Source organism: Acomys minous (assembly GCF_964271855.1).
Source record: "Acomys minous genome assembly, chromosome: 6".
Lineage (NCBI taxonomy): Eukaryota > Metazoa > Chordata > Mammalia > Rodentia > Muridae > Acomys > Acomys minous.
This window is the reverse complement of record NC_140487.1, coordinates 35,349,929-35,376,739: the sequence shown is the minus strand read 5'-3', so window position 1 is coordinate 35,376,739 and position 26,811 is coordinate 35,349,929. Positions and strand designations below refer to the sequence as shown.

At 39.3% G+C, this 26,811-nt stretch overlaps 1 protein-coding gene across 12 annotated transcripts in view; it reads right to left on the bottom strand.

The window, feature by feature from the left end:
• MAGI2 (membrane associated guanylate kinase, WW and PDZ domain containing 2) overlaps window positions 1-26,811 on the bottom strand; it is a 1,410,398-nt gene that overhangs the window by 320,579 nt on the left and 1,063,008 nt on the right. For all 12 annotated transcript variants that reach the window (XM_084787254.1, XM_084787259.1, XM_084787258.1 and 9 more), the window contains one exon: window positions 6,496-6,553. In XM_084787254.1, the coding sequence (XP_084643380.1) occupies window positions 6,496-6,553 (58 nt within the window). The remainder of the gene's footprint in view (window positions 1-6,495; window positions 6,554-26,811) is intronic.

Sequence of the window (26,811 nt, the reverse complement as noted above, 5' to 3'; positions counted from 1 at the left end):
CCTCCCTGGAGCCTACCCTGTTGTAGGTCTCCATCTCGCCACAGAGACGTCCCTGGCCAAGGTTTCTTTTCTCTCTGCAAGCCCTCTGTCCTCCTGCTTTCCCCGGGTATGATATCTACCCTAACTTCTCTCCATGCCCCATCCACCCTTACCATGCTCCTACCCTCTAACCACTTCTGCTGTCTATCCTATTTCTACTTCTGAGTAATATTCAAGCATCCTTCCTTGGCTCCTCCTTGTTACTTAACTTTCTTGGGTCTGAGAATTGTGGTATAGTTATACCGTACTATGTGGCTAATACCCGCTTATAAGTAAGTGCATACTGTGTATGTCATTCCGGGTTTGGGTTACCTCACTCATATGATCTTTTCTAGTCCCATTCATTTGACTGCACATTTCACAATTTCCTTGTTTTTAATAGCCGACTAGCATTCCAGTGTGTAAATGTACCACAATATCTTTATCCATTCTTCGGTATAGTGGCATCTGGGTTGTTTCCAGTTTCCGCCTATTATGAATAAAGCAGCTATGAACATAGTTGAGCAAATGTCTTTGCTGTATGGTGGAACATCTTTTGTGTATATGCTCAGGAGTGGTATCGCTGGGTCTGGAGGTAGAGCTATTCCCAGTTACCTGAGAAAGCACCAGATTGATTTTCAGACTGCTTGTACAAGTTTGCACTCCCACCAACAATGAAGGAGTGTATCCCTTGCTCCATATCTTCACCAGATGTACTGTCACTTGGGTTTTTCATCTTAGCCATTCTGATGGGTGTAAGATGGAATCTCAGAGTTGTTTTGATTTGCATTTTCTTGATGACTAAGGATGTTGAGCATTTCTTTAAGTGCTTCTCAGCCATTCAGTATTCCTCTGTTGAGAACTGTCTATTTAGTTCTATACCCTATTTCTTAATTGGGTTATTGGGTTTGGTGGTGTTTAGTTTCTTGAGTTATTTATATATTTTGGATATTAACCCTTTGTCAGATGTAGGGTTGGTGAAGATCTTTTCCCAATCTTCAGACTTCCATTTTGTTCTATTGACAGTGTCTTTTTCCTTACAGACATATTTCAGCTTCATGAGGTTTCATTTATTAATTGTTGACTTTAAGGCTTGGGCTGTTGGAGTTCAGGAGTTGTCTCCTGTGCCAATGTGTTCCAGGCTCTTCCCCACTTTTTCTTCTAACTGATTTAGTGTCTCTGATTTTATGTTGAGGTCTTTGATCCACTTGGATTTGAGTTTAGTGGAGGGTGATAGATATGGATCTATTTACATTTTTCTGCATGTAGACATCCAGTTAGACCAGCACCATTTGTTGAAGATGCAATATTTTTTCTATTTTTTTTCTTCTTTGACAAAAATCAAGTGTTCATAGGTGTATGAGTTTATATCTGGGTCTTCAATTTGATTCCATTGATCAACCAGATTGTGTTTATGCCAGTACCATGCAGTTTTTATTGCTATTGCTCTGTAGTACAGCTTGAAAGGAAGGGTGAGGTAACTCCAGAATTTCCATTTTTATATAGGATTGTTTTAGCTATTCTGGGTTTTTTGCTTTTCCATATGAAGGTGAGAATGTTTCTTTTAAGGTCTATGAAGAACTGTGTTGGTATTTTGATGGAAATTGCATTGACTCTGTAGATTGCTTTTGGTAAGACGCCTTTTTTGCTATGTTACTATGCTTTCTATGATTTTGTTGAAAATGTTTTCTGGGCCAGAGAGCTGGGAGTCTTTTCCTTCTTTTATTCCTATTATTCTTAGGTTTGGTCTTAGGTTTGTCTCAGATTTCTTGGATGTTCTGTGTCAGGAGCTTTTTAGATTTCACATTTTCTTTGACTGACGTATTGATTTCTTTAATCATGTCTTCTATACCTGAGATTCCCTTTCTGTCTCTTGTATTCTGTTGGTGATGATTATGCCTGTAGTCCTGGTTTCTTTCCCAGGTTTTCCCATCTCCAGGATTGCCTCAGATTGTGTTTTCTTTATTGCTCCTATTATAGTTTTCAAGTCTTGAACAGTTTAATTCAGTTCCTTCTCCCATTTGACTGTATTTTCCTGTATTTCTTTAAGGGATTTATTCAATTTCTTCACCTATTTGATTCTATTTTCCTGGATTTCTTTGAGGGATTTATTTTCCTCCTTTAAGGTCTCTATCATTTTTATAACATCAGACTTAACATTGTTTTCTTGTGCTTCAGGTGTGTTATGGTACCTAGGCCTTGCTGAAGTAGGGTAGTTGGGTTCTGGAGGTGCCACATGGCCCTAGGTTTTGTTTGTGTTCTTATGCTGACCTCTAGGCAGATGGTTGACCTTGGTGTTAGCAAGTCTGGTGGTTTCTGATGGTAGTAGGTCTCTAGGATTGTAGATAGAGCTGGCTGTCCCATATGATAGCAATTCTCTGGTTTTCCTGGGTTGTAGCAGGCCTCTGGAGATACAGGGAGTCTCTGACGACTGCAGGTCTCTGGGTTGCAGGTGGATATGGGGTCCAGGAAGTGGGGTGAGCCAGGAGCTGTTGGTTCCTGATGGCTGCTGGCCTCTGCTGCTCCCTGATGGTTGCCAGTCTCCAGGATTGTGGATGGGGATGGGGTCCTGGGAGATGGAATAAGCCCAGGAGCTAGAGTGTGGAACATGCTGTGGGGATGGAGCTAGGAGGGTCCTGGGGCAGATTGTGTCTCTGTAGCCAGGCTCTGGTAGGTCAGGAGTTGGGGGAGATTTCTCACCTGTTGTTCCCAGATGGTTGATTGTGTCCAGGATGCAGATGGAGATGAGGCCAGGACATGGAGCTTGCCAGGGAGATGGAGAATGAAGCATGCTGGGGGCATTGGGCAAAGATGGCCTGGGCAGACCCTGCCTCTGCTGTCAGGTTCTGTTGTTCCCCGATGGCTGCTAGTCTCCAGGATTGTGGGTGGGGATGGAGCCCCAGGAGATGAAATGCTCCTGGGCACTAGAGCGTGGAGCATACTGTGGGCATGGAGCTCAGAGGGGCGGGGGCAGACAGTGCCTCTGCAGCCAGGCTCTATAGGCCAGGAGCTGGGGACAGCGAGCCAGTATTTTCTTGAGCAAAGATTTACAGAGATTTATAAAGATAAGCTTATTTTTCTTAACTTTAGTTTTGAGATTACAATTACATGCTTCCCCTTTTCCCCTCCCACATGCACCGTCCCACTCTCCTTCAACTTGGTGACCTCTTACTTCACTTACTGTTTTTGCATGTATATATGTACATTCCTAAATTTAAACAACTCAGTTTGTATAATGTTACCTGTACACAGGTTTTCAGGGCTGACCATTTGACAACCTTGCTTTTAAATTTTAACTAAATCTCAACAATTTTAAATATGATTTCTTAAGATGTTTCCATTAATATTATCACTATAAGCATGAATGATATATTAATATAAGGTGTGTGTGTGTGTGTGTGTGTGTGTGTGTGTGTGTGTGTGTGTGTGTGTGTTGGTATAGACAGAACCTAGAATCTTGAACATGTTGGCAAGCATTCTACTACTGGGCAGAATTTCAAAATGGTAGTTTGAATTGTTTTATATCTACACTAGAAAATTTGATAATTGAACGTAGACTAGAAATGTATTGCTTTTCTGTATAAAGTACTGTAAGAAGGTAGACAATGTCCCCATCCCAAACAATTATAATATATGTCTCAAAAGTGCCACTTGGCCTCTGTTTGTGTATCTGTTTGAGAAGTTTCCAGCACAGGACTACTTTCAGAGCCAATATGTACTTGTGCCAATGGCAGCATCATGGGGCCAATACACAGCTGAAAAGCCATGTAAATAGACACATTGCAACAAAATATATGAAATATATGGCAAATTCTTATTATTGTGAAGGATGACATTCCTTACTCCAGGAAGCAAGAGTACACACACACACACACACACACACACACACACACACACACACACTTGAGGTATTTAAAATATGTTGGTGAGTTTTTCAGGAAATATTTTTTCTGAGAAATATTTGGATAATGCTCCACTTAATGTTACCTGTATGTTTGGATTATGTGCTTACTCATGTCAGTTTTCTGCCTTGCCTGACATGGTCATATACCTAGTAACTAATATTAGTCTACTCTGTGGAGTCCTGTAATAATGAGGCCATGTTAAAGAGCAGGGCCTTTGCCTCATTCTGATATGTGGCTGTGACCTTACAATCACTTGAAACCTAGAATTGCAAGACTCACTTTTCTGACCTATTTGGACAAACGAGATTGGAACTGGAAATTAGATTCCAAGGACATGAAGAAATCATCTGAAGAAATTAGAAGAATGCAGGTAATCAGCAATCTAGGACTCGAAGACTGGACCTGGTCCACTTTCTTGCTTTTTTAAATAACATTTAGGGGTAGAGCCCATCACACATGTGAGTGATGCTGGCAGTTGCCTCTGCATCAGAAAAGATGAGGTAGTACAGATTCCCAAATATTTGTTACCTTGATCTTCATAGATTTTCCTACACTGAGACTAAAGGGAGGGTTTTTGTTCATTGATTCCACAGGGCAATTTATTAAAAAAGAGATATGGCATGTCGCACACTTCAGTCCTGTGTCATTATATGGAAGCATTTTGGACTTCAGGTGCCACATGCTGAGGTGTACTGTAATCTGATCAAGTGGATTGAGACAATTTGGGTATAGAGCTTAGAGGTAGAATACCTTTCTAGATAGGTTTGATCCTGAGCATGGGAAAAAAAAAAACAAAAAAAAAAAACAAAAACAAAAACAAACAAACAAACAAACAAAACCCAAAAAACAAAAAATAAAACAAAACATGAACAAGAATCCAAGCAAACAAGGAAGGACCTACTAAACTAACTGTGAAATTTATTAAGGATTAACTTTTATTATTATTAAAACACATACTTTCATAGATTATCAGTTTAATAGGACCCAGAGTCCTTGCAAGTATTTACAAATGCTAGAGAGTCTCCCTCTCTGTCTTCTAATTCTTCGGATAATTTTCCTTTGTCTGTCCTTTGAAGCTAACTTCCAGTGTTCAATCATGTTTGTCCAAAGAGGTCAGAAAATGACCCTCACACTTCTAGGTTTCAAGCGAACGTCACATAGACACATCAGAGTGAGACATCTCCTTTCTTTGCAATCAGGCATAACTCTATGTATTATCTTACTTTTTATATCTACTGTGTGTCCACACATTAGAGAGTAAACACTGTGTGAAAAGTAAATGAGCCTAATTCACCTTGACCTTAAATATGGACATGGTGAGTTGTGGAGCCCGACTTGGGGCTTCTCCAGATGAACATGTGTGTGGGGGGGCATGTCAAAGTAAGTGAGACAAGTGTTCATGCAGGAGAGGCTCAGGGCAGTGGGGTTCACAGGTCCAGCTTACCTGAACATCTGCAGCACAGAGAAGGGTTTGACACCTGACAAAAGCCAGGAACTACTTGAATAATATTGCAAGGCAGATAAATTCTTTTAAAAAGCCATTAATCTTTGACCCCTGACCCTCCTGATTATGATAAGAAGAAAAAGAGTTCGATCTTTTGTTTTTTTAGTTTTTTGAGACAGGATCTCTCTGTGTTAGCCTTGGCTGTCCTGGAGTTGCTTTGTAGACCAGGCTGGCCTTGATGTCAAAGCCATCCACCTGCCTCTGCCTCCCAAGTGTTGGGATTAAAGGCGTGTACCACCAAGCCCGGCAAGAGATCAATCTTGATAGATAGTGTGAAAGCCTTTGGATTTGCAATCCCTGCCCTTCCTGGGTACTGTTTAAGAATAAAGGTAGGTTTTGTGATTCACTCAAATAACAGAAAGGGCACCACATGATAGATAAGAGTTACACATTCTCTATCAGAAGAGAGTTCTGGAAAGAAAATTACATAATTTTAGAATTTTATGATTATCACTCTCTTTCATTAAGGAAAAATATGTATATAATAAGCCAATTATTAGTAGATCTCTAGTCTGAGTTAATACAAAGATGGAGACAGCATGTGTTCTGATTGGATACGTTAATGAAACGAAATGCAGCTACCAATGGGTAACATAAAAGTCCAGTGTATGGGAAGGACACTGCAGCTATATCGTGTGGTTCTACAGAGGGAAAAGCACCAACATTTTATCTTATGCTTCTGTGGGAAGGCATGGCTGATTCATTTAATCGAATTTGAAATCTGATATAATAGAACATCTCTTCCGCACAAGCATCCAGCTCCCAACGTTCTGATTTCAAGATGAAAAGCTTTCACTTAAGTATCTTTAATTGCTCGTTCAGAGGACTGTGTGGAACACATTTTTCCAATCGGTGTTTCTGAATCACGAGTCTAAGAACAGGAATGACACATCAGCCAGCTGCAGAACCAAGAACCAGCTAGCCATGCCTCTAGGTTCCTTCTGGGTATTTCGGAATTAGATGAGAGCGAATTAAAGGGGCTGTTAGCCGCACATGCTCAATAAAATAAATGCTAACACAGTTTCACAATATATTAGTAATGAGTTAATATCACGCTTAGAGACTTACTCAACATAGTAAGTGCCATACATGGGATCATCGATTTTTTCCCAGCCATATGGAAGCTCTGAAAAATAAAAAGTTATTTCTTTCAGTAAATAAAGAATAGAAAGCACAATTTTCTAATAAAAAGTAATACAATTTAATTGTTTATAGATTAAAGAAATGGTCTTCCAAGCAGAATAAACCGAATAAAACCGTCAGCGTTTGCCCAGATTTCAGACACCACATTGTGGGAGCTATGAGAAGCAATGGCTTGAAAACTGGCGGTTAAAGCCAAAGCTCTCTTCCTGCAGATTTCCTGCTGGGCTGGGTGTTTTGTCCCCACCAAGCAGTGGGCTGGCACCTCATCATGTCAACACCATCCAGTGCAGTACAGAAGGCGAGCCACTTTCCTCAGAGTACCTGCTGCTCTCTTATTTACTTGTGTTGTGAAAGGAGCATTTTGGATAAAGACCGTATTTTGAACATATATTTCTGAGGATAGCAAATTGTTTGTGATGACTGAAACAAAGATGTTACACATTCTCAATTGATACCCCACTACTGAGATGGCTAGCATCATGCCGTGCCATTCCCGCCTCATGGGTCAGAATTTGATGCTGCCAGGATGCTTGCTAGGTATAGTTTTTTTTTTTAAATCTAAAAAAAAAATGTATATATCAATGTACTTTTTTATTATCAAGAACGTTTCTAGTTCTTTAAGCTTAATTCTAGTACACTCACATTGAGAATATCAATAACATTATAAATCCTACTAGAGGCAAAAACATGTCGTTTGAAAACAAAGGCTTTACTGTCTAATACTGCATTGTACATATACAGAGGCTTCATAAGAAAATCTGAAAAAGAGAAGAACTCTCAATTTTCCTTGCTAAACATTATATATATATATATATAGCTAATTTGTGTGTTTGCATGCCTATATAGTATATTAAGAGATATTCAATAGTGTTATTATTATTGTAGTAACATATATTTCTATGGCCAAAGCAAAGTTATTGGAAAAAAATTAGAATTACTTGAAATTTTGCCACACAGAAACAATACTGTTAATTTTTTGGTGAATATATTTCAAATTGATTTCTATATTTACTGACTAATTTTTAATTAAAGCGCATATATTTATATAGCTTAATATTTTACTTGACAACATGTCAGTGGTATGAACATTATTGCATGATACCACTTTAAATATAACAAAACAATAGTCTGGACATGGTTTAGGATTCACAGTCTTCTACTATTGACCTAGTGGATCCTCTGTTATACACACCATCTGTGCAGCACACACTACAAGCTAAACTGTTTGTATTTAATGTGATATTTTTCATATATCTTATTTTTTGAGATTAAAATATTATTACATCATTTCTGCTATCTATTTTCCCTCCAATCCTTCTCACGTACACCCACCTTGCTCCCTCAGATTCATCACCTCTAGCCACTACTTTTACACTGTTGTTACATAGATAATAACTGCTTCGTCCATATAATGTTACGTGTACAACTCCTGTACCTCAGGCGCAGAGAAAATTGCAGAAAAAGGGGTAGAAAAAATTTAAGAGCCAGAGGACTAGAAAGTCTGTCGGAAGCTTGTATCTCCTAGAAATATTAGGAAAGATACACTCAAGAGCTCTCAATAACATGGCGGCCCAAACAAGACCTCAACAAGAATCACCCCAATAGACATGCTCACACGGAAGGAGGGAAACCTCACGGGCAAGGAAGCCTAGACAACGAACTACCGGAAACCAAGAAATGTTGAAAGAGGTCAGCCCTTTTGTTTGTTTGCTTTGGATAAATTTTGTTAGCCTGCCATCTTCTCATCTGCAGTCTCATTGGGGACACATGTATGATTAAATGGACAGATCCCCAATTCTTCAACGCAAACTTTTATCAATATGTAGGTGGTAGAATACAAACTTTTTCTGGGCTTACACAGCTGACATGGCACAGTTCCTCTCTTCTGCTTTATAACATTTCAGGCAGAGTTGGAGAAGTACTTTTATTTTATTTTTATTTTTCTTCAAAATAACACAAAACAGTTTACTGTAATAAGAAAAAGGCCTCTGTATTCAGAGTTAGTTGTGCCATGTTGTTTTGTCCAGGCAGGTGCCTGGGTGTCACTTTCTTGATAACACTTCTTATGCCCAGCGGAGGAGCACTTTTAAACTCAGTGCATGAGGATTCATAGCCAAACGTGATCCATATGAAACAGGAAGATGTTGAAGTCACTATCCAGATGATTTTCATTGAATATGCAAAGCTAATAGAGACTGTGTCTATAAAAATTCTTAACTTGACAATACCTAACAAGTAACTTTGACAAGCAATTCAAGTAGAAGAATATTTATAGAATAGAACTAATAACATGGACATTTGTTATTTATGTGGCTCAATGCACGATTCCACATTTCTAACCAGCTTAATCCTCTACAAGGCATATCAATAGCATGCAAAAGCGTTTCATGATCAAATGTTTAAGTTTTCTTTCACCTTATAGAAAACCCCTTCAATTCCTCCTTATTTTTGGCTCTTTTCAGGTAAATCACTAGTTCTGACTGGTGCCTGCAGAAGTAAAGGACATTGACTATCTCTGTCAGATCTACAGTAAAAAAATGTCTGGGGACAATTTACTATATGTGCTCTCACTTGCCACCTTGAATTCTCAGATTTTCGGAGAAATCTGTTTTCTTCTTCCTAGGATGTTGGTTAGTTAGTTTGCTTTCATGCTTCATATTTCCAAAGAAAATTATTTAAGGACTCATGATAAACATTCCACTTTAAACCTGTCAGAATGGCTATGATTAAAAACCTCAAGTGACAGCACATGCTGGCAAGGCTGTGGAGCAAGGGGAATGCTCTCCCATTGCTGGTGTCAGTGCAAACTTGTACAACCATTTTGGAAACTGTTCTGGAGGTTTATTAGAAAATTGGGAATAGATCTACCTCAAGACCCAGCTGTACCACTTCTGGGTATATAGCCAAAAGATGCTCCACTATACCACAAGGAGACTTGCTCAACTATGTTTATAGCCACTTTATTTGTAATAGCCAGAAACTGGAAACAACCTAGATGTCTCTCAACCAAAGAATGGATAAAGAAAATGTAGTACACTTATACAATGAAATACTACTCAGCTATTAAAAACAAAGACACCATACAATTTACAGGCAAATGGATGGAACTAGAAAAGATCATCCTAAGTGAGGTAACTCAGACCCAGAAAGATACTCATAGTATGTATTTATAAGTAGATATTAAGCATAAAGTACAAGATAATCATGCTACATTTCACAGACCCGAAGGAGCCAAGGAGGGCCCAAGGGAGGATGTTTGAATCTCACTTAGAAGGGAAAATAAAATAGACATCTGAAGTAGATGGAAGTGGGGTAACTGCATGGGAGATGTGGTGGGGAGGGTAACTGGGGTGTAGATCAGGTGTGGGGAGAGTAGGGTTGGGGAAGGACAGCAAGAGAGAATAGAAATTGGTAGGAGGTCATCTCTGGGTCAGGGGAGGCTCCCAGGGGTCTATAGCAGAGACCCTAGCTGAGACTCCTAACAGGGTATTAAGGGGCTTGAAGTCACTACCTCCTATAGCCAAGTGGGACTTCCAATGGAGGGGTTGGTCACCTATGTACCCATAAAACCTTTGACCCAAAATTTGTCTTTCCTAAGGAAGTATAGGGATAAAGATGGAGCAGTTTAAGAGAATGGCAAACCAACCTAAGACCCACCCCATGGGAGACAGCCAACACCTGACACTATTAGTGATACTCTATGCTTGCATCCAGCAGCTGACAGAAACAGACACAGACACCCACAGCCAAACAATAGGCTAAGTTTAGCCAGTCTTGTGGAAGAATGGGAGGAAAAACTGATGGAGCTGGAGGAGTCAAAGAACCTACAGAGTCAACTAACCTGGGCCCAGGTAGGTCTCACAGAGACTGAACCACCAACGAAAGAGCATGCATGGGCCAGACCTAGGCCCCCTACTCATATGTAGCAGATGTGCAGCTTGGTCATCATGTGGGTCCCCTAACAATGGGAGTAGGAGCTGTCTCTGACTCTGATGCCTGCCTTGAGATCCCTACGTGGGCTGCCTTGTTTGTCCTCGGTAGGAGAGAATGTGCTTAGTCCTGCTGTGACTTGAGGTGCCAGGGTGGGTTGGTACCCCTTTGGGGCCTCCCCTTCTCTGAGAAGGAGAAGGAGGAAGGGAGAGCTGAGCATGACAGTGGAACTGGGAGGAGAGTAGAAATGGGACTGGGATCAGGCTGCCAAGTGATTAAATAAACAAATAAAAAAAAGAATTCATGATAAAATTTTGTTATAAATACTGATACTTTAACATCAGGTGGTAGTGATTTTGGTTCATATTTTGGGATGGAATGTTACACATAATTAATTCTCTATTACAAACATACATCCACACCTTTAAAAAATTACTCTCAGTTGACAGGTGTATGTAACAAGAAAACAATAACAAATATATTCGTTGCTTCACTTGTAGAGGTGGTAGGTATAAAAAAAGCAATCAATGTTTAAAAAGATAAGTGTATGTGTATACAAATGTGAAAATGTGTTTGTGTATATGTGTGTATATGTACAAATATGTCAATGTACATGCACATATAGTTGTTTGTATTTACCTAAATGGGGCTTTTGGTATAGAAAGAAAAAATTTAAATTTATTTTAATGATATGTAAAGACACAAAAATTTATGCATATTTAGTAGAGTGTCATGATGTATGTTTTGTATAATGTTTCAGATTAAGCATATTTATGTCTCTAAACATTTATTGTTTAATATGGTAAAAATGTTCAAAAGCTTACAGCTTTTGAAAATACAGGGTAAAGGATTGCCAACTATGTTCTCCCTACTACAGAACAGGATAGCAGAAGCCTTACCTTTTTGAAAGGCAACACTGTAAGTCTTTGACATAGATTTTGCTTTTGAAAGAGCAAAAGAATGATTTTAGCTAGGATGCTAGTGAACAATCATAAAATACACATGTAAAAAGAAGCAATAATTAAGATTACAGACTAGAGAACAAATATCTCCCAGATGATGAAAGTTGAGAATTATCTTTCATCGTGAAAAACAAGGTATTTGAAGTTGAATTAGTTTTATAAAACTAATTATCTCTCCCCAAATTAAGCTAACATATCAGAAGAAGAATTTTTAACATGGTACTATTTACCCTAACAAGAAAGCATGCACCTAGGAGCCTTTGGGCCCTGAACCATTTAGAACACTGCATTAAACAGCACCCAGGAAGCCGGGGGACAACTAAGGTCACACTGACAAAACAGCATAGACCACACAAGATGGAAAAACACACACCCGAGATCAGCAAGGTTAATACAGAATTAGGAACTGGTTTAATTGAGATTTTCTTCAAGCCACAGAATCACGGTGCAAACCTGGTGATAAGATGTTTCAACCTTGCAAAGGTCTGTGCATAATCTGTAGTTAGTCATCAACATTTGAGAACAGGACCAGGATTGGAAGATTAAATGGGCGAGCATTCCTGCATGGGTGCTGCCAGGCACTGCTTTTACGTTTCTAACTTTAAATTGTATTTTATTATATTTGGAGATTTATTCCCCCAGAACTTCCCCCACCTCCCTACACACCCAATTTCATGTTCTCCTTTTCCCCTCCCACTCTCCTTTCACGCCCCCACTTTCCTCTCTTACTTAAACAACATTGCTCTTTCCATTTAAAAAAAGTGTTTTAGGTTCACCCTACTAACAGAAAACGGAAACATCCATGCTAGAGCATTAAAAAAATAGTTTTCAGGTTACAAAAGAAATATTTATGGACAACGGAAAGATGGCCTACCTTATGGAAATGAGATACTCACACGAGAGAGCTGTGGAAGTTGAGAACAAATCCCAGGGCTTCTTCGACAAGATCCTATTTGTCTCTCATGCACCACGTCCCTTGGAAGTGCATGGTACATGTCTCTGTGTCTCTTTGACTCAATTCTTTCCAATCTGCATACCATCTCCTCTGCTCATGTGGAACGGGCTATCTCTGCTACCTCATCATGCCTTATGTCTGTGTTAGGCCCCCACCCGTCTGGATGCTCATGGCTTTGTATTTTAAGTAAGGCTGTTGCCTACCAGAATGGCTAAGATCAAAAACTCAAGTGACACTACATGCTGACGAGGATGTGGAGAGAGAGGAACACTCCTTCATTGCTCGTGGGAATGCAAACTAGCACAACCACTTTGGAAATCTATTTGGCACTTTCTCAGAAAAATGGGAATAGGGTTTCCTCAAGACCCAGCTATTCCACTCCTTGGAATATACCCAGAAAATGCTCTACCACACAACAGGGACATATGCTCAACCATGTTCATAGCTGTCTTATTCATAATAGTCAGAACATGGAAACAGCCTAAGTGTCCCTCAGTAGAAGAATGGATAAAGAAATGGTGGTACATTTACACTATGGAATACTATTCAGCTATTAAAAACATGGACTTTGTGAAATTTGTGGACAAATGGATTGAACTAGAAATTATCATAATGAGTGAGTTCACTCAGAAGCAAAAAGAGACAAATGGTATATTCTTACTTATATTGAGATAGTAGCCCAAGGGGCATGTCCCATGAAAGACTTTACTTACCAGGAAAGTGGGTCAGAGGGGAGGACAGCCTATTGGGACTTTAGGTGAGAGAAGCATGGGAGAATGGGGAAATAGAAGGATCCAGAGGGTCCTGGAAACCTACAAGAAGAACATTATGGTGGGCAGATCTGGGTCCTGAGGTCCTGCTCAAACTATGGCACCAGCCAAGGAAGATATAGGCAGTAAACTTCGAACCCTTACCCAGACCTAGCTGATGGACAGGACATTCTCCACAGTTGAGTGGAGAGTGGGGTCTGACTTTCACACGAACTCTGGTGTCCCATTTTTGACCACGTCCCCTTGATGGGGAGGCCTAGTGGCACTCAGAGGAAGGATAACAGGTCACCAAAAAGAGACTCGATACCCTATGAGCATATACAGGGGGAGGAGGTCCCCCTCAGTCACAGACACAGGGGAAGGGAGTAGGGAGGAAGCGGGAGGGAGGAATGAGAGGATACAAGGGATGGGCTAACAATTGAGATGTAATATGAACAAATTAATAAAATATTAAAAAAATAAGGCTGTTGCCACTTGTCTCTTTCTAAGCCTGTAGCCGATGTTCCCGCAGAAGGATCCACCCAGTTGATTTTGTTCGAAATAGATTTAAATTAAAAATTAACATTAGTCATCATTTTACCATTTCTAAGAAAAGCATGCTGCAGTTAAATTTCCTTCCCCGTCTCCCTAGCCTTTTGCCCACTTGCTCACCCTAGTTTTCATATCAAATGTGCTTTTGTTTTATCATGCATATTTGAAGTAAGACGTTGGAAAAAGAAATTTCCTTTATTCTCACTACTGATTGGATGATGTCTACTTAGCGATGTGCTGTCAGATGCTTATATCATGGGATATGTTTGGATAATCAGATTTTCTCTGGTACCTGGGGTTAAATCTAGGGCTCCACACACATGCCAGGTAAGCTGTCTACCATCGAGCCTATAGGTCCAAACCTAGCATTTGATTTTTAAATAAAATGAGTCTATGGGAAGTTTAAATTTATGTTATTTTTGTATATTGTACTTTTTTTTCAACAGGTAATTTTAAGAATATGAATTAATTTTGCAATTTCAAATTTTAAAAATTACATTGTCCCATCTTCTTCTTTACTAGAAAAATACCAAATACCATATCCTTGTGTTAACTTTGCTGCTTTGTAAAAGACAGGAGTATGAAATCTATACTGACATTTGAGCCTTCCCTAGGAGTCAGACTTCAGATAGGTGGGTTATGATAATTCACATAAGGGTGTGTGGAAGTCCACTTTGGTGGGCAGCTTAACATCCCTTCCAAAGCCAAGAAGGCAGGCTGACTGTAATTAAGATACTGGAGCTAGTATTCGGATCAGAGGAGGTACACCTTCTTCATACCTATGACTGTAATTGTTGTTGTTTCTTGTTCTTACTATTGTTTTCAAATTGGAGCTCTTGTCAAATTGTACTTTAGAGGTAAAGAATTATAGTAAGAAAGAAGAAACTGGGATGGGATTCTTTGAGTTGAATAATATAGCATGGAGGCACTAAAGACTCTGACTTCAATATTTTATATTTTTGAGTATACAAATTGGGAAATATAATGACATCTTCTTGGGAAACCCATGTGCAAGTAATAATTAAAGTTTTAGAAACTCTCACTGTGAATTTTAAAAATGAGTTTTATTTATTGTTTGGAAATGTATATATGTATAAAACAAACTTTTATAAAATTCATCACTGACTCTAACCACCCCTCTCATTTTTACTCCCAACTACAAGTACTTGACTTCATAATTTTCAACTGTGTCCAGTTAATGTTGCTAGCATGTGCATGGGTGCCGGTGTCACAGGGCCACCATCAGAGATTGCAACCCCGAAGAAAGCTGGCTTTCTCAGCCCAATAGCCATTAACTGAATTTTCTAAAGACGAAGTATTATTTTTAGGGGCTGGTGGGATGTCTCAGTGAATAAGAGCACATGCTGCTTAAGGATTATGATCTGAGCTCAAATCTGATTTGAACCCATTCTGGTTTTTGTAATAGAATCTATGCCTCAGTGATGAGTGACCTGTACACTCATTTCCCAACCTAGGAATCGCAAGAAAAAGTAATCTTTAGGCCTTTATTCCACCCAACCTGGAAAACAAATAACTTAGCTAAAACTAAAGATCCTAACAACAAAAATAGAGACTATTGATCCCTTACGTTCTGTTCTGTTGCCATATACTCTCACGTTTCCTACATGGAGGAGCACCAGCACGGGCCCTCCAGTGGGAAGGCAGGCTGTAGTGTATGACATGAGATATGTTAAAGTTAATAAGGAAGAGTTACCTGGACTATGTTTTATAGTGTTAATACTTAATTCACATTATCATATAGATTTAACATGAGCATTTAACTACTACAGTATACTAGTGACCTTTAAAAATACTGACCACGACCAACTATGGAGTTTGTTGTTGCTACTGACAGAAAGTTCTAAATAGCAATACTTTGCTTAGTGATGTATGTGTGACTGTGGTCTCGGAGGACTACATCACTGAATTGTGGGGTGCTCATTTTTGGTTTTGCCAGTACACTCTGTGAAGGGCAAGATGAAGGATGAAGTTTCTCAGGATCTCACCTAGAATAAACCCTACTGTTAAGTGACTTTTTGACTACACATTTGCTTCTTCGCATATTTTACCAAATTTGAACAGGAATGTGTATGCTTCCTTTGGCAGGTATTAGTATATTAGCAATTGTGTACACAGAAATATGTTGGGTACTTACTAATTTCTAGTTGGCACAAAAATCTGTCAAGTACAGTTGTGCAATTCTGTGACACTAACAAGTATAACAGACCTCCTTGAGATGGTGACAATAAGTGGCAGCAGTAAAGTAAGTACAAAAATTACTCTGTCTGGTAAAGATTTAGACATGGCCATATTTGGCTTATGTTTGAAAGCACCATTAGAAAGTGAAAGTGTTAGGAAACTAGGTAGTATTGGTCTTGTTCTTAAAGAATTAGAGAATGGTTTTAGCTATAAAGATCCTCAGCTGTATGCCCAGGATTTGAAATACACAATTCCACTTTCTTTTTATCTTTTAAAGTCTATATTAACTCACACTTCTCTCTATTTTTCATCACAGTTCACTTACAACAGCTTACTGACATACCCTGGCTTCCTGCACTGTGAAGGCCAACATCTTCTTGAATGCTAAATAGCTAAAAAGAGCAACACAGATATTCATAATCCATATGGCAACACAATTAGGATGAATAAAGTACTGTAGGTGATACAAGTTATGTTTAAGTGGGAGTACGGATGCCTCAGCCCACCAGAGGCTCTTGATGTCAGGGTAGGGAGCATAACAGAAAGAGGAGCCGGGCCAGGAGCTTACTGTGGATTAACGTGGGATGACAGAGAACACCAGCCCCATGAGATAAGCCTCAGTTCTCCCCAAGGGAAACACACTGACAGAGTCGATAGTTCACACTCTCGCTACCAGGGACCTGAAGAAAGGGGGGTAGAAGCTGAAGGAAATTGATGCCCTTAGATACTTAGGATGGGAAAGTACTGTTCCACTAGAGGAGCAGAAGGACGTACTCACGAGCAGAAGTGTAGTGATCCATCTGCTGGTCTAGGAATAAAAGGCACTTGATGTTAAACAGAAAGTAGCAGGTAATAGTCACACAACTTATCTATGAAAGTTCAGAAATGAAATTCAAAACAACCAACCAATGAAACCTTATTACTCTTGCTCACATGAAGACAAAACCCAAAATACAAATTTTAATAAGACTCTAAGGTATTCTGAAGGAAGTACATTATACGAAATAAGACGTTGAATCACATATTTAAAAACCTTGAGCAGAAATAGATGAAGGTAAGATAGCTGGTGAAGAAAAATTTGTGAAAATATTATTTTTGATGCTTTGGTGGTAAGCCTAGGCTTTACCAACTAAGGCACTATCTCCAATAATTTTTAAAAGATCTCTGAAATAAAGACTAAGTTACAAGTGCCTAAGAATAGAGTCAACTAAAATATAACAGGAACTACCAAGAACGAACACACAAACGTCAAGAGAATCCAAGTTGTGAAAGAAATTATATGATGAAAAGAATTGGGAAAAAATGTCAGTCTGGATGACAAGTAGTCACTCCAGTGTGGAAAATGGGTACATACGAAGGAAACTAATTATAGAATACTTAAAACTGACCCAATACATCAAAACGTCTCCTGATTCTCCCTGTGTTTACAGTCTCCCTCCTCTGTCTCTCCCAGATCCATAATTTAGTGCATCACTTCATGGATACCTACCTAATCAAAAGAATAATCTATTTCAACCAAAATGTGACTTTGAAGAAAGAACTACTAGCAACCATCCAATGCATTTAATTGTAGGTCTAATCTTAAGAGTGTAAGAACAATGGTAGAAAAATAATAGACAGATGCTATATGTTTAGACAATACAGAAGTTGGGTGACCAGTGTCAGCATATCTAAAATGCTGTGAATTGATTGGATAAGAGCTTAGTAAAGAATACCAAAAGGAGAAGGAAAAAAATTGAAGCAAACAAGTTGTATAGAGAAATAATCAGTGCAACCTATGCTCAATAATCATAAAATACAACAGACTTGAAGTAGAAATTGCTATCAGGAATAGATGGAATTTACCTTTCTTGTTAGGATTTTCTAATTGTCTCATGAAGAAGACATAAATCCATGCTGCAAAAATGATGTACACTTAAATAAAAGGATTAAAAAGGGGGTAAAAGTGAAGGGTTGGACAAAGATGTATCAGACCAATACAAAACAAACAAAAACCCCAAACAGACTGGTTAAACAAATGACAAACATTAAACATGTACGGACCTATCTTTTAACAAAAGCGTAGCATTTCATGTCATGTTATCAGTGTCTGTACATCCAAGAACATAAGCAGCTCTCATAAAACAGGACCAGTAGTAGTAACCATGAGGAGCACACTAATAAAAAGCTACTTTTTTCATTTACAGACAGATCAAATTGACAAAATTACATATATCGGAGAACTGAACTGATTTTGGTAGAGATATGGCAGGTTTTAGGGGCTCTGAGTGCTTCCTCCCCATGACTAGGTGTATGCTCCAGTAACGTGGAAGATAATCTCCTCAAGTATGCATGGAACAGGTTCAAAATTTCCTTCAGATTATATCCCAATAAGTCTTAAATGTTGCAGAGCAGAAATAACATAACCAATATTCTCTTTCTGTAACACAATAGATACTAGATGTTGATATCAAAATCATAATTAGAGGAACTTTTACCTAGAAATTAAAAGCTTCCAATAAACAACTGTTCATCAAAGAGAGAAGGTAAGGGAAGTTGAAGATTTTTCTAAATGTATTAAGAATGGAAATGGGAAATGTAAACTGTTATACTGAAATGTGTTACCAGAGGAAATTTTATAGTATATATGTATATATATATGTGTGTATATATCATACATATATATACACATATATACATATATGCTATAATATATATATATATACATATATATATATATGAAAATGGGAATAATGAATGTTAATTCCTAATTTTAAAACCTGTAAATATATAGCATTGCATTGGAGACGTGGTTTAGTGGTAAAGAGCACCTGCTGCTCTTCCAGAGGACCTGGGTTCAGTTCTCAGCATCCACATAGTGGCTCACAACTATCCTTAACTCCAGTTTAAGGGATCTGGTGGCCTTTGTGAGCACCAGGTATATGCACAGTGTGCAAATGTACATACATACTTACAGGCAAAACATTTATATACATAAAATTAAAATAAGCAAATATTTAAAAAGTCATTAACTAGTCATCTTTCGCAAAATTGACTTTTTAAAGTTTATTCTGTCTCTTGAACTGTAATAAAGTAGTGCAGGGTGTTTTGTGTTCTCACAGAAAATATGAAATAATGCATTTGCTCATTGGCTGGATTTAACTGTACCACACTGTATACATATTCTTCAACCAGAATGTTCTAGCTGGGAAATATATATGTCACAGGTCAATTTTTTTAATGATACCCTTTAAGTTAAGTTGCACATTTATATACAAATGCACATGAGAGAGAGGGAGGACACACAAATGACAAAAATGAAAACTTACATTGATGGAAATAGAAAAAGTCATACTAATCAAAATGCTATTTCTCTATGTATCAGCAAAATAACACAAGCAATGTTACTGAAGATCACAAAGGAAAAGGAGTATGTCACATACAGTGAAATAAAGTGCAAAGAGGCAAGCAATCATAGATAATATCAGAACATTGACAATAATCAAAGAGTAATTTGCATACATTTATGCCAATGAAACTTAAAATGTGAGTGAAGTAGATGATGTTTTAGAAAAAAATATGAAAATTAGCTCCAGTAAGAAGACAGCTTAAGTGGACAGATTTTCAGTCTATTTCAGTTAAATATGATTATATTTAACTCCAAGCTCTATGTACAAGGGATACACTTCATTATAACCTGTGTATGAAGAAGGGTTTCATATCAAGATTCAAACTTTAAAAAAAATGACTAAATAAGAGTAAAAAAATCACTTGAAGAAATAAATGTTAAACTGGGAGAAAACCTGAAGCTCAGTTTGTTTCTACTCTACTCTTATACCAGTGAACCTTATTTCCCACACTAGATATTTGTGTTCCTCCACCCTGACATACAGGTGCGTGCACGCACACACACACACACACACACACACACACACACACACACACACACACGGAAGCAGAGAACTCTGCAGCAGTGCACACTGGCTGGCTAACCTGTAATGCAATCCTATCCCTCTGGAGAAAATGTCTTGCCCCACAGTTTGAGAATTCAGCCACAAAGCCTGCCTCCTGCCTCAGGTGTCAGCTCCAAGCTCTGGCTTATCTCACCTCTTTTTTTGACCTGCTCATGTAAACTGGGGTTTCAAAGCCCTCTTCTCCTTTGGTTTGAAAACTGGCTAAGTAGCCTCATAGAACCCAGGGAAAGGCAGTTTCTTTCTTTCTTTCTTTATTTATTTTTATTACAAGGGGAATTGCAGGGCTAGCAGGGATAGCTCAATTGGTTGAATGCCTATTGTATTAAGGCCACTATAGGAGATACAGGCACAGAGAAGCAGAGGGCGACACCAGCCCCCCTGTACTCTGGGAGCAAGTCACACCGCTCCCTGCCCCCCCAACTGCAAAGACCTGCTACAAGTTTGCTATCAAGGGCGGCTTCCCAGACGCTATACATTTGGGTTCTTGCAACGACTCGTTACACAGGCATAACTAAACGTGGCTGACGTGGAAACCTGTGGACGACACGGAGGACTGGCTGATGTTAACAAGCAATAAGCCCATGGAGGCCTGTCTGCTTAGATCCTTGTTGGCTTCTAATACATGGCATTCCTGCCTGGTGTGTAGTAGGCAGGGACCCTTTTGAAACACAAGTTTTATGTGCATCTATCAAACTGGAGTTTCTATAGCTTTCCTTGGAAATGGAGTAATGAGCCAGGGGCTAATATGTATTTTCACAGCCAGACACAGCCAGTTTATTAAAGTGTACATGGGTGATCCTTAATCATATTCAATTTCATCATGAGACACATGGACGTTATTATCATACTGAAGCAAGACTCCATGTGTGTCAGACTCACAAAAGTCCAAAATCTTAATGATACACCCTGAAAAGCATCTGTGGGGAAACCGGTCACCCTCTCACTGGTGCACACACAAGGCTACTCGACCTCTGTAAGAAGGGAAGAGGGCAAAGCCAAGCATGACCAGGCAGCCCTACTCTACAAGCTCTCTAAGAAAGACCTATTTCTCTAAAGTTTCCTCCTCAGCGATAAAAAAGCAAAGGCGGAAGGTTATTCATTGCTCCGTGATTTTATAGCAATCCGTCGACACCATCTACAGACCCAGGCGAGAACGTCTGGCTGAATAAACATGCTGCGTGCATGCAGCGCCATTCTGTACAGCTGTAAAATTTATGAGGAAAATCTCTGTGACCTGACAGAAAGTTATTATTGGATATATTGCTACACAGAGACATCTGCGCTCGGTTTTGAAAGAAGAGCCACAGGAAGAACGACCAGAAGCTAAACAAACTGCTTCAACATAAGAGGTGGTGGGTATGTTTCTTCACCCTACATTAATGCGCACATTGTCTAAGTCAAACATTAAGCTTAAAAGATGAAAAAAAAAATCCTAAATTGTATTACAAAAGAGGCCAGTGACCTCAATGGTATATATAATTACTAGCTACCTAGAAAAAGTAATTAAGTCAACTGTAGAATAAATCAGAGATTTTAAAACAAGGGTCTCATTGTTGAGAAACCTACATGGCAAAAACGTTGAAAAACAATCAGTGTGGTTCAAAGCAGGAAAGGAAGGGCCATTTAAGATGGCATCCGGTTTGCTATGCTTTTAGGAAAGCATGGGGGTTATCAGAATGCTGGCTTCCGGAGTTTGGGGGTTCATCTCTGCTAATTCTTATCTCATCAGCATTCTTGAACCTTGAGAGTGTAGATTTTAGGAATCCCATGACAGAGCAGAAATAAAGCTTATGTCCAAGATGGCTGTCCTGGTAACTTCGCCATTGCTGTGGTAAACACCATGACCAAAAAAAAAAAAAAAAAAAAAAAAAAAAAAAAAAAAAAAACCGGAAAAGAAAGGGTTCATTTCCCTTCTAAGTTACCTTGTACCACGGAAGGGAGCTAAGGTAGGAACCCGGAGGCGGGAACTGAAGTGGAGAGGTGGAGAATTGATACTCACTGCCTTGCTTCCGAGGCTTGTTCTGCTTGTTTTACACAACCCACGACCACCTGCTCAGGGGTGCCACTGCCCACAGCAGGCGGGGTTCCTCCAATCAATCGTTAATCAAGAAAATGGCCACAGACATGTGTACCTGCCAACCCAATGAAGGGAGACCCTCAGCTGAGGCTTCTTTTCCCTGGCGACTCTAGTTGGTGTCATGTTGACAAAGGATAAGTAGGGTAGTGTGGGAAAACACCAATTTTAGTGGTTGAGACCCAAGCCCAGACTAGGATCTAATATTCCAAAGGGCAAGAAACAGTTCCCTGGGAAAGTCCCCCAAGTGATACATGCTCTTATGATGACAGCCACCAGAAAGAGCTTATGTGTGAGAAAGAAATTCCCAGCACTGTGGAGCTGCAGAGGTAGATCTCATTCATTCTGGAAATGTGCCTTTTCATTCCAGATTCGTAACAGGACAACCTTGGACTTGCTACACATCCCAGGAAGTAGTCCATTGACCATAATGCATAAAGGCATTGATGCCAGACACTTGCCAACACAGGCTTTTCGAGAGCCCTGGAGGACGCATCACAGCATCTCTGCACTTTAGGATTCCTGCCCAGAGTTGCTTTCCTGGCTGCCCAGAGTTGCTTTCCTGGCTGATGGCAACAAGGTTTTGCTCATGATGGAGTAGGCTGGGGGCTCATGAGTGGAAAAGTCTGGAGAAGATATCAGGTCCAGAGTGGAAGGCTGGGCACCCAGAACCTTCTTCCTTTTTAGACTATCTTGTATGAGTATATACTTATAGACCTGTGTAAGTATAAAGTGTATAAAGCAACACGAACTCGGGACCTCAGAAGAATGCCTGAAAACATGCCTCCCACCCCCAGTACTGGAAACATGGCTCTGGTTGAAACACTATTTAATTATCTTATAAAAATTGACAATGACAGCTTAAACTGCTGAGCCACCATCTAGCAAGTCCAAAATGAAGACTTACTCAAGACAAAATTTTTCTTAATTCTTTACTACCTTATCAAGGTAGTATCTTAAGGTTTAGAACAAAGAACCGAGGAATACGGGTGTGACTTCCCATGCTTTTGATGGTGATTGTCATGACTGCTTTTGTTTTATGACTCCCAAATGCTTTTGGTTAAATGTAATCTATGGTTTTATGGTTCAAAATGTCTTAGCCTTAATCAATGTACATGAAATTTACCATTCACTATTGATAACAACATTTAATGTATCTCTCATAAGTAGTATATGAGATAATTTTTTTTGTATTCTGAAAGTGTTAGCTATTTCAAACTGAGAAATTTATACATAAAAATGGTTTGTCATGTGATAATATGAACATTGTGCAATATGTGAGTATATTGAAAGGAGATAAGTCATCTCCTCAAGCATTCATCTCTTCCTATCATGACAACATCATTTCATCTACATTTGGTGGAGGAATGGAGAGTGATGGGGAGATGGCCCAGCAGTTAAGAGCACTGACGGGTCTTCCAAAGGATTGGAGTTCTAGTCCCAGGACTCACATAGCAGTTCACAACGGTCTGTGACTCTAGTTCCAAATCTAATGACCTCTAGTTCCAAATCTAATGACCTCATCTGGCCTCTGCGGGCATGGTATACAAGATGCACAGACAGAAATGTGGATAAAACATTCACAGACATATAATTAAAAAGTTAGTGCATCATTGCTATATGTAGTTCCCTACTGAGACATAGGACTCTGGGATGGCTCTTGCCTTAGCCTAGGCTTCCTGTGAGATCAGCTGTTTCAGATTCTACAGGAAGTCTCTGTTTATATCCCACAGTGTTCTGCTCTGAGGGTACAGTGACAAGCTACAGAATTCACAGATTTGGTGGTTTTAGGTAAAGCTAGCCATTAAAGAGTTGCAGTAATTATTAAGAAGCTACAATTTATGATATACGATACTAGCAAAGGTGCAGGTTTATTGTTCTTTATTTAAATCTTCAGGTAATTTTTGAAGTGCTTTGAACTTCATTAATATTTCAGGGCCTCAATTCATTATAATTGATTTAAATAAGCCCCAAGCCCTAAGCTTGCCAATTGGGTATTACAGGGTAAATTCACCCATTAGTTATCATTTTACTATTGGAAAAGCCTTTTTAAATTTATTGAAAAATCAATTATTTTTTTCCAAGAAAGTTCTCTTTCAAAATTCCCAGAGGAACCAAATATCTAGCTTCAATATAGTAAGATACATAAACATAGAGAGTAAAATGCAACTTTGTTTATTATATATTAGATGATCTGTATTATACTTAGCCAAATAGATGGCGTGGTTAGAACTATTGATGCTGGGCAGCAAGCCTATAACAATGCCTCATGCTTCTGCATGGTAACAACTGTCCTTCTGCCACAAACTACAAGAATTCTAAGGGACATCATATGACAGGCAAGCTGGTCACCTGTCATTTTCTTTGTCTCTACAGCTTTCTGTTTTACCTACCTATTTTTTTAAAAGAATGCCTCAAAATGAAAAAAAAAAGTTAGTGTAATTTTAAGTGTCAACCTTTCTTGGACAATGAAGAGAGAGAAGCTTCCATGTTGTTGATTCTGTGGAATGCCTTTAAACACCAACAGGCCAGACAAACTTGCCACATTCACAGGCCTGTCACATGTGAGTACAAATGGGAAGGCTGTGTAACGCTCCTCACAGTGTCAAAGGGAGTGAAAGCCATGACAGAAGACAGGAACACTTTCACCCCCCTGGCATGAATGCAGTAGGTTTGTTGTCCAGAGTGCAAATGTGAGTAGTGAGATTTCTGATTCGCTATTTCACATTAACTTAAAGCACTACTGCTGCCTGTTAAAACGTAATGCCAGTCGTGTCCAAACCCAACCATGAAAACCGCATTTGTGTGGCCAGATGTGTTATGTGGTGTTGCCAGATATTTTCTGCTTGGATTATTGTAGCCGTGTCTCTCCATGGAAATGTAATACAGTGAATGTGGATTTTAAAAGACATTAGCCACTTTAACCTGGGGCACACAAATGCTGTCAGTGCTACAAGTATACTTTTTCATTATGGGACAGTCAGTGTTGAATATCATCATACAAGTTATATAAAACATAAAAGCAATAAACTGATAACACACACACATAGAATTGGCATCTGTCTTTGTGTGAGTACTTGCATAAACACAATATTTTGTTAAAAGCTGTACAAATTTAGTACAACTAAATACCCTGATGTCCACACAGACAGACCGCTTGCTTCCAATAGGAAGCACCAAACACAAGCAAGGGCAGAGTTTATACTCTAAAGATCCCAGACCAGGGCTGATAAAAACTTTCACCTACGTAGCTCTGTCCCACTTCTGAGGTATTTTCAGCCAGAAGGACTAGGTTAGATACTAGGAATAGAGAAATGTGACTTATCCTAAAGAAATAGATCTTCTGATAAAATTATGGGATCCAGTAGGGAGATGCTACAGCAAAGTGGGGAGCCGAGAAGATTTAGTGTTAACGGTACCGTGGCATTAACTGCTTTCCTTTGTGGTCAGGAGGGAGACAGAAACACAGAAAAAGGCACAGGTGAGATTTTTGAATGCTCTCCACAGCAAGTAAAACCACAGATACAAAGGGACTTGGTGCCTGCAAGGTTCCTTGATGCCCAGGAGCTCTGGGGAAATTCTTAGAGAGCACCTCACCACATGAGAAACATTATGTAGACAGAGCTGTCAAGAGTCAGTGCATAAGCCTAGTTCCCTGTAACGTATGCAGCCAGCCAATTCTATAATTTAGCTGTCCTATGGACTTGTCTAACTTATAAGGCAGCCTCCAGGAAATACTAAAGGCTCCGCTGGAGCTGCGTTTATTCCTGTGGTCACAACCTAACGGTTTGTAAATCATTTTGAGCTGTCACAGCGTCATGAGACGTAAGATGCTATAACTTTGAGAGGCCCTCACGTAACATTGTATTAGTCAAAGCAAACATACAGAGTTCAAGAGGGTCATGTGGTATAATACATGGAATTGGGTAAGGTGTGTTCTGCCATGTCTTCTAGAAGCTAAGTAAAGACTTCGCAAGCTCAACTGATAAGCTCATTGGGCTGAGGACCTAAAGCTATAAACAGACTTTGCAACTCTGAGGTCATCCTAGAAACAGATACAGCATATAGACTAATGATACCACAGTTTTATAAAAACGTGCCAACATAGTTTTCTTTGCCAAACTTTACATACAACATTTCTTCTACCTAAGGACCTTTGTTTTTTGACAGTTCAGGTGGGGAATGTAAGGACAGAGAAACAAGAAGGAATGAGTGTCATCCTTGTGCCTTGCTGAGAGTAAGACCTGAAGGTGCCAAGCCCTGGGAGAGAGAATACAGGTTGCAGAGTCCCTACAAACAGTAAGTTAACGTGCTCAAGGGATCATGCTTACGTCATGTTCCAGCATAAAGGCAAGAGAGGCGGACACCGAGCACAGAGCCATCCTACTGACCAGCATTATCCGTTCTTATATTTGACTACATGGTCAATGGAAGGGGAGCTGGAGACTCACTGGAGAAAGCCCGAGACAGAAGCAGAGCTAAGGACATCATTCCGCTAATCCAGTTTTGATCGTAAGGTGACAGACGAATCTTTAAAGCCACGTTAGAGTCTTTACATATCCCACCGACAGTAATGAAGACTGCAAGGCAAGATGAGATTAGCTACATAAATTAAAATAATATTTTTCTACATCTGAGCAAATAGCAACCCAGTCACATTAGCAAATAAAAGCCAAGTGTTAAAGTCAATATATTTGACAAAAATATTATATGCTTTGGTGCCAAGCCAATATTTGAATGCTCGGTTTCCTTGGAGAACCTCGGCTCAGTTAGTCTGAATGACACAAGGCATGAAAGACAGAGCGTCTGACTTACTTGACACTCAATAGAAAGCAGGTGTTACTGTGATTACTACTATTGTTGCTGG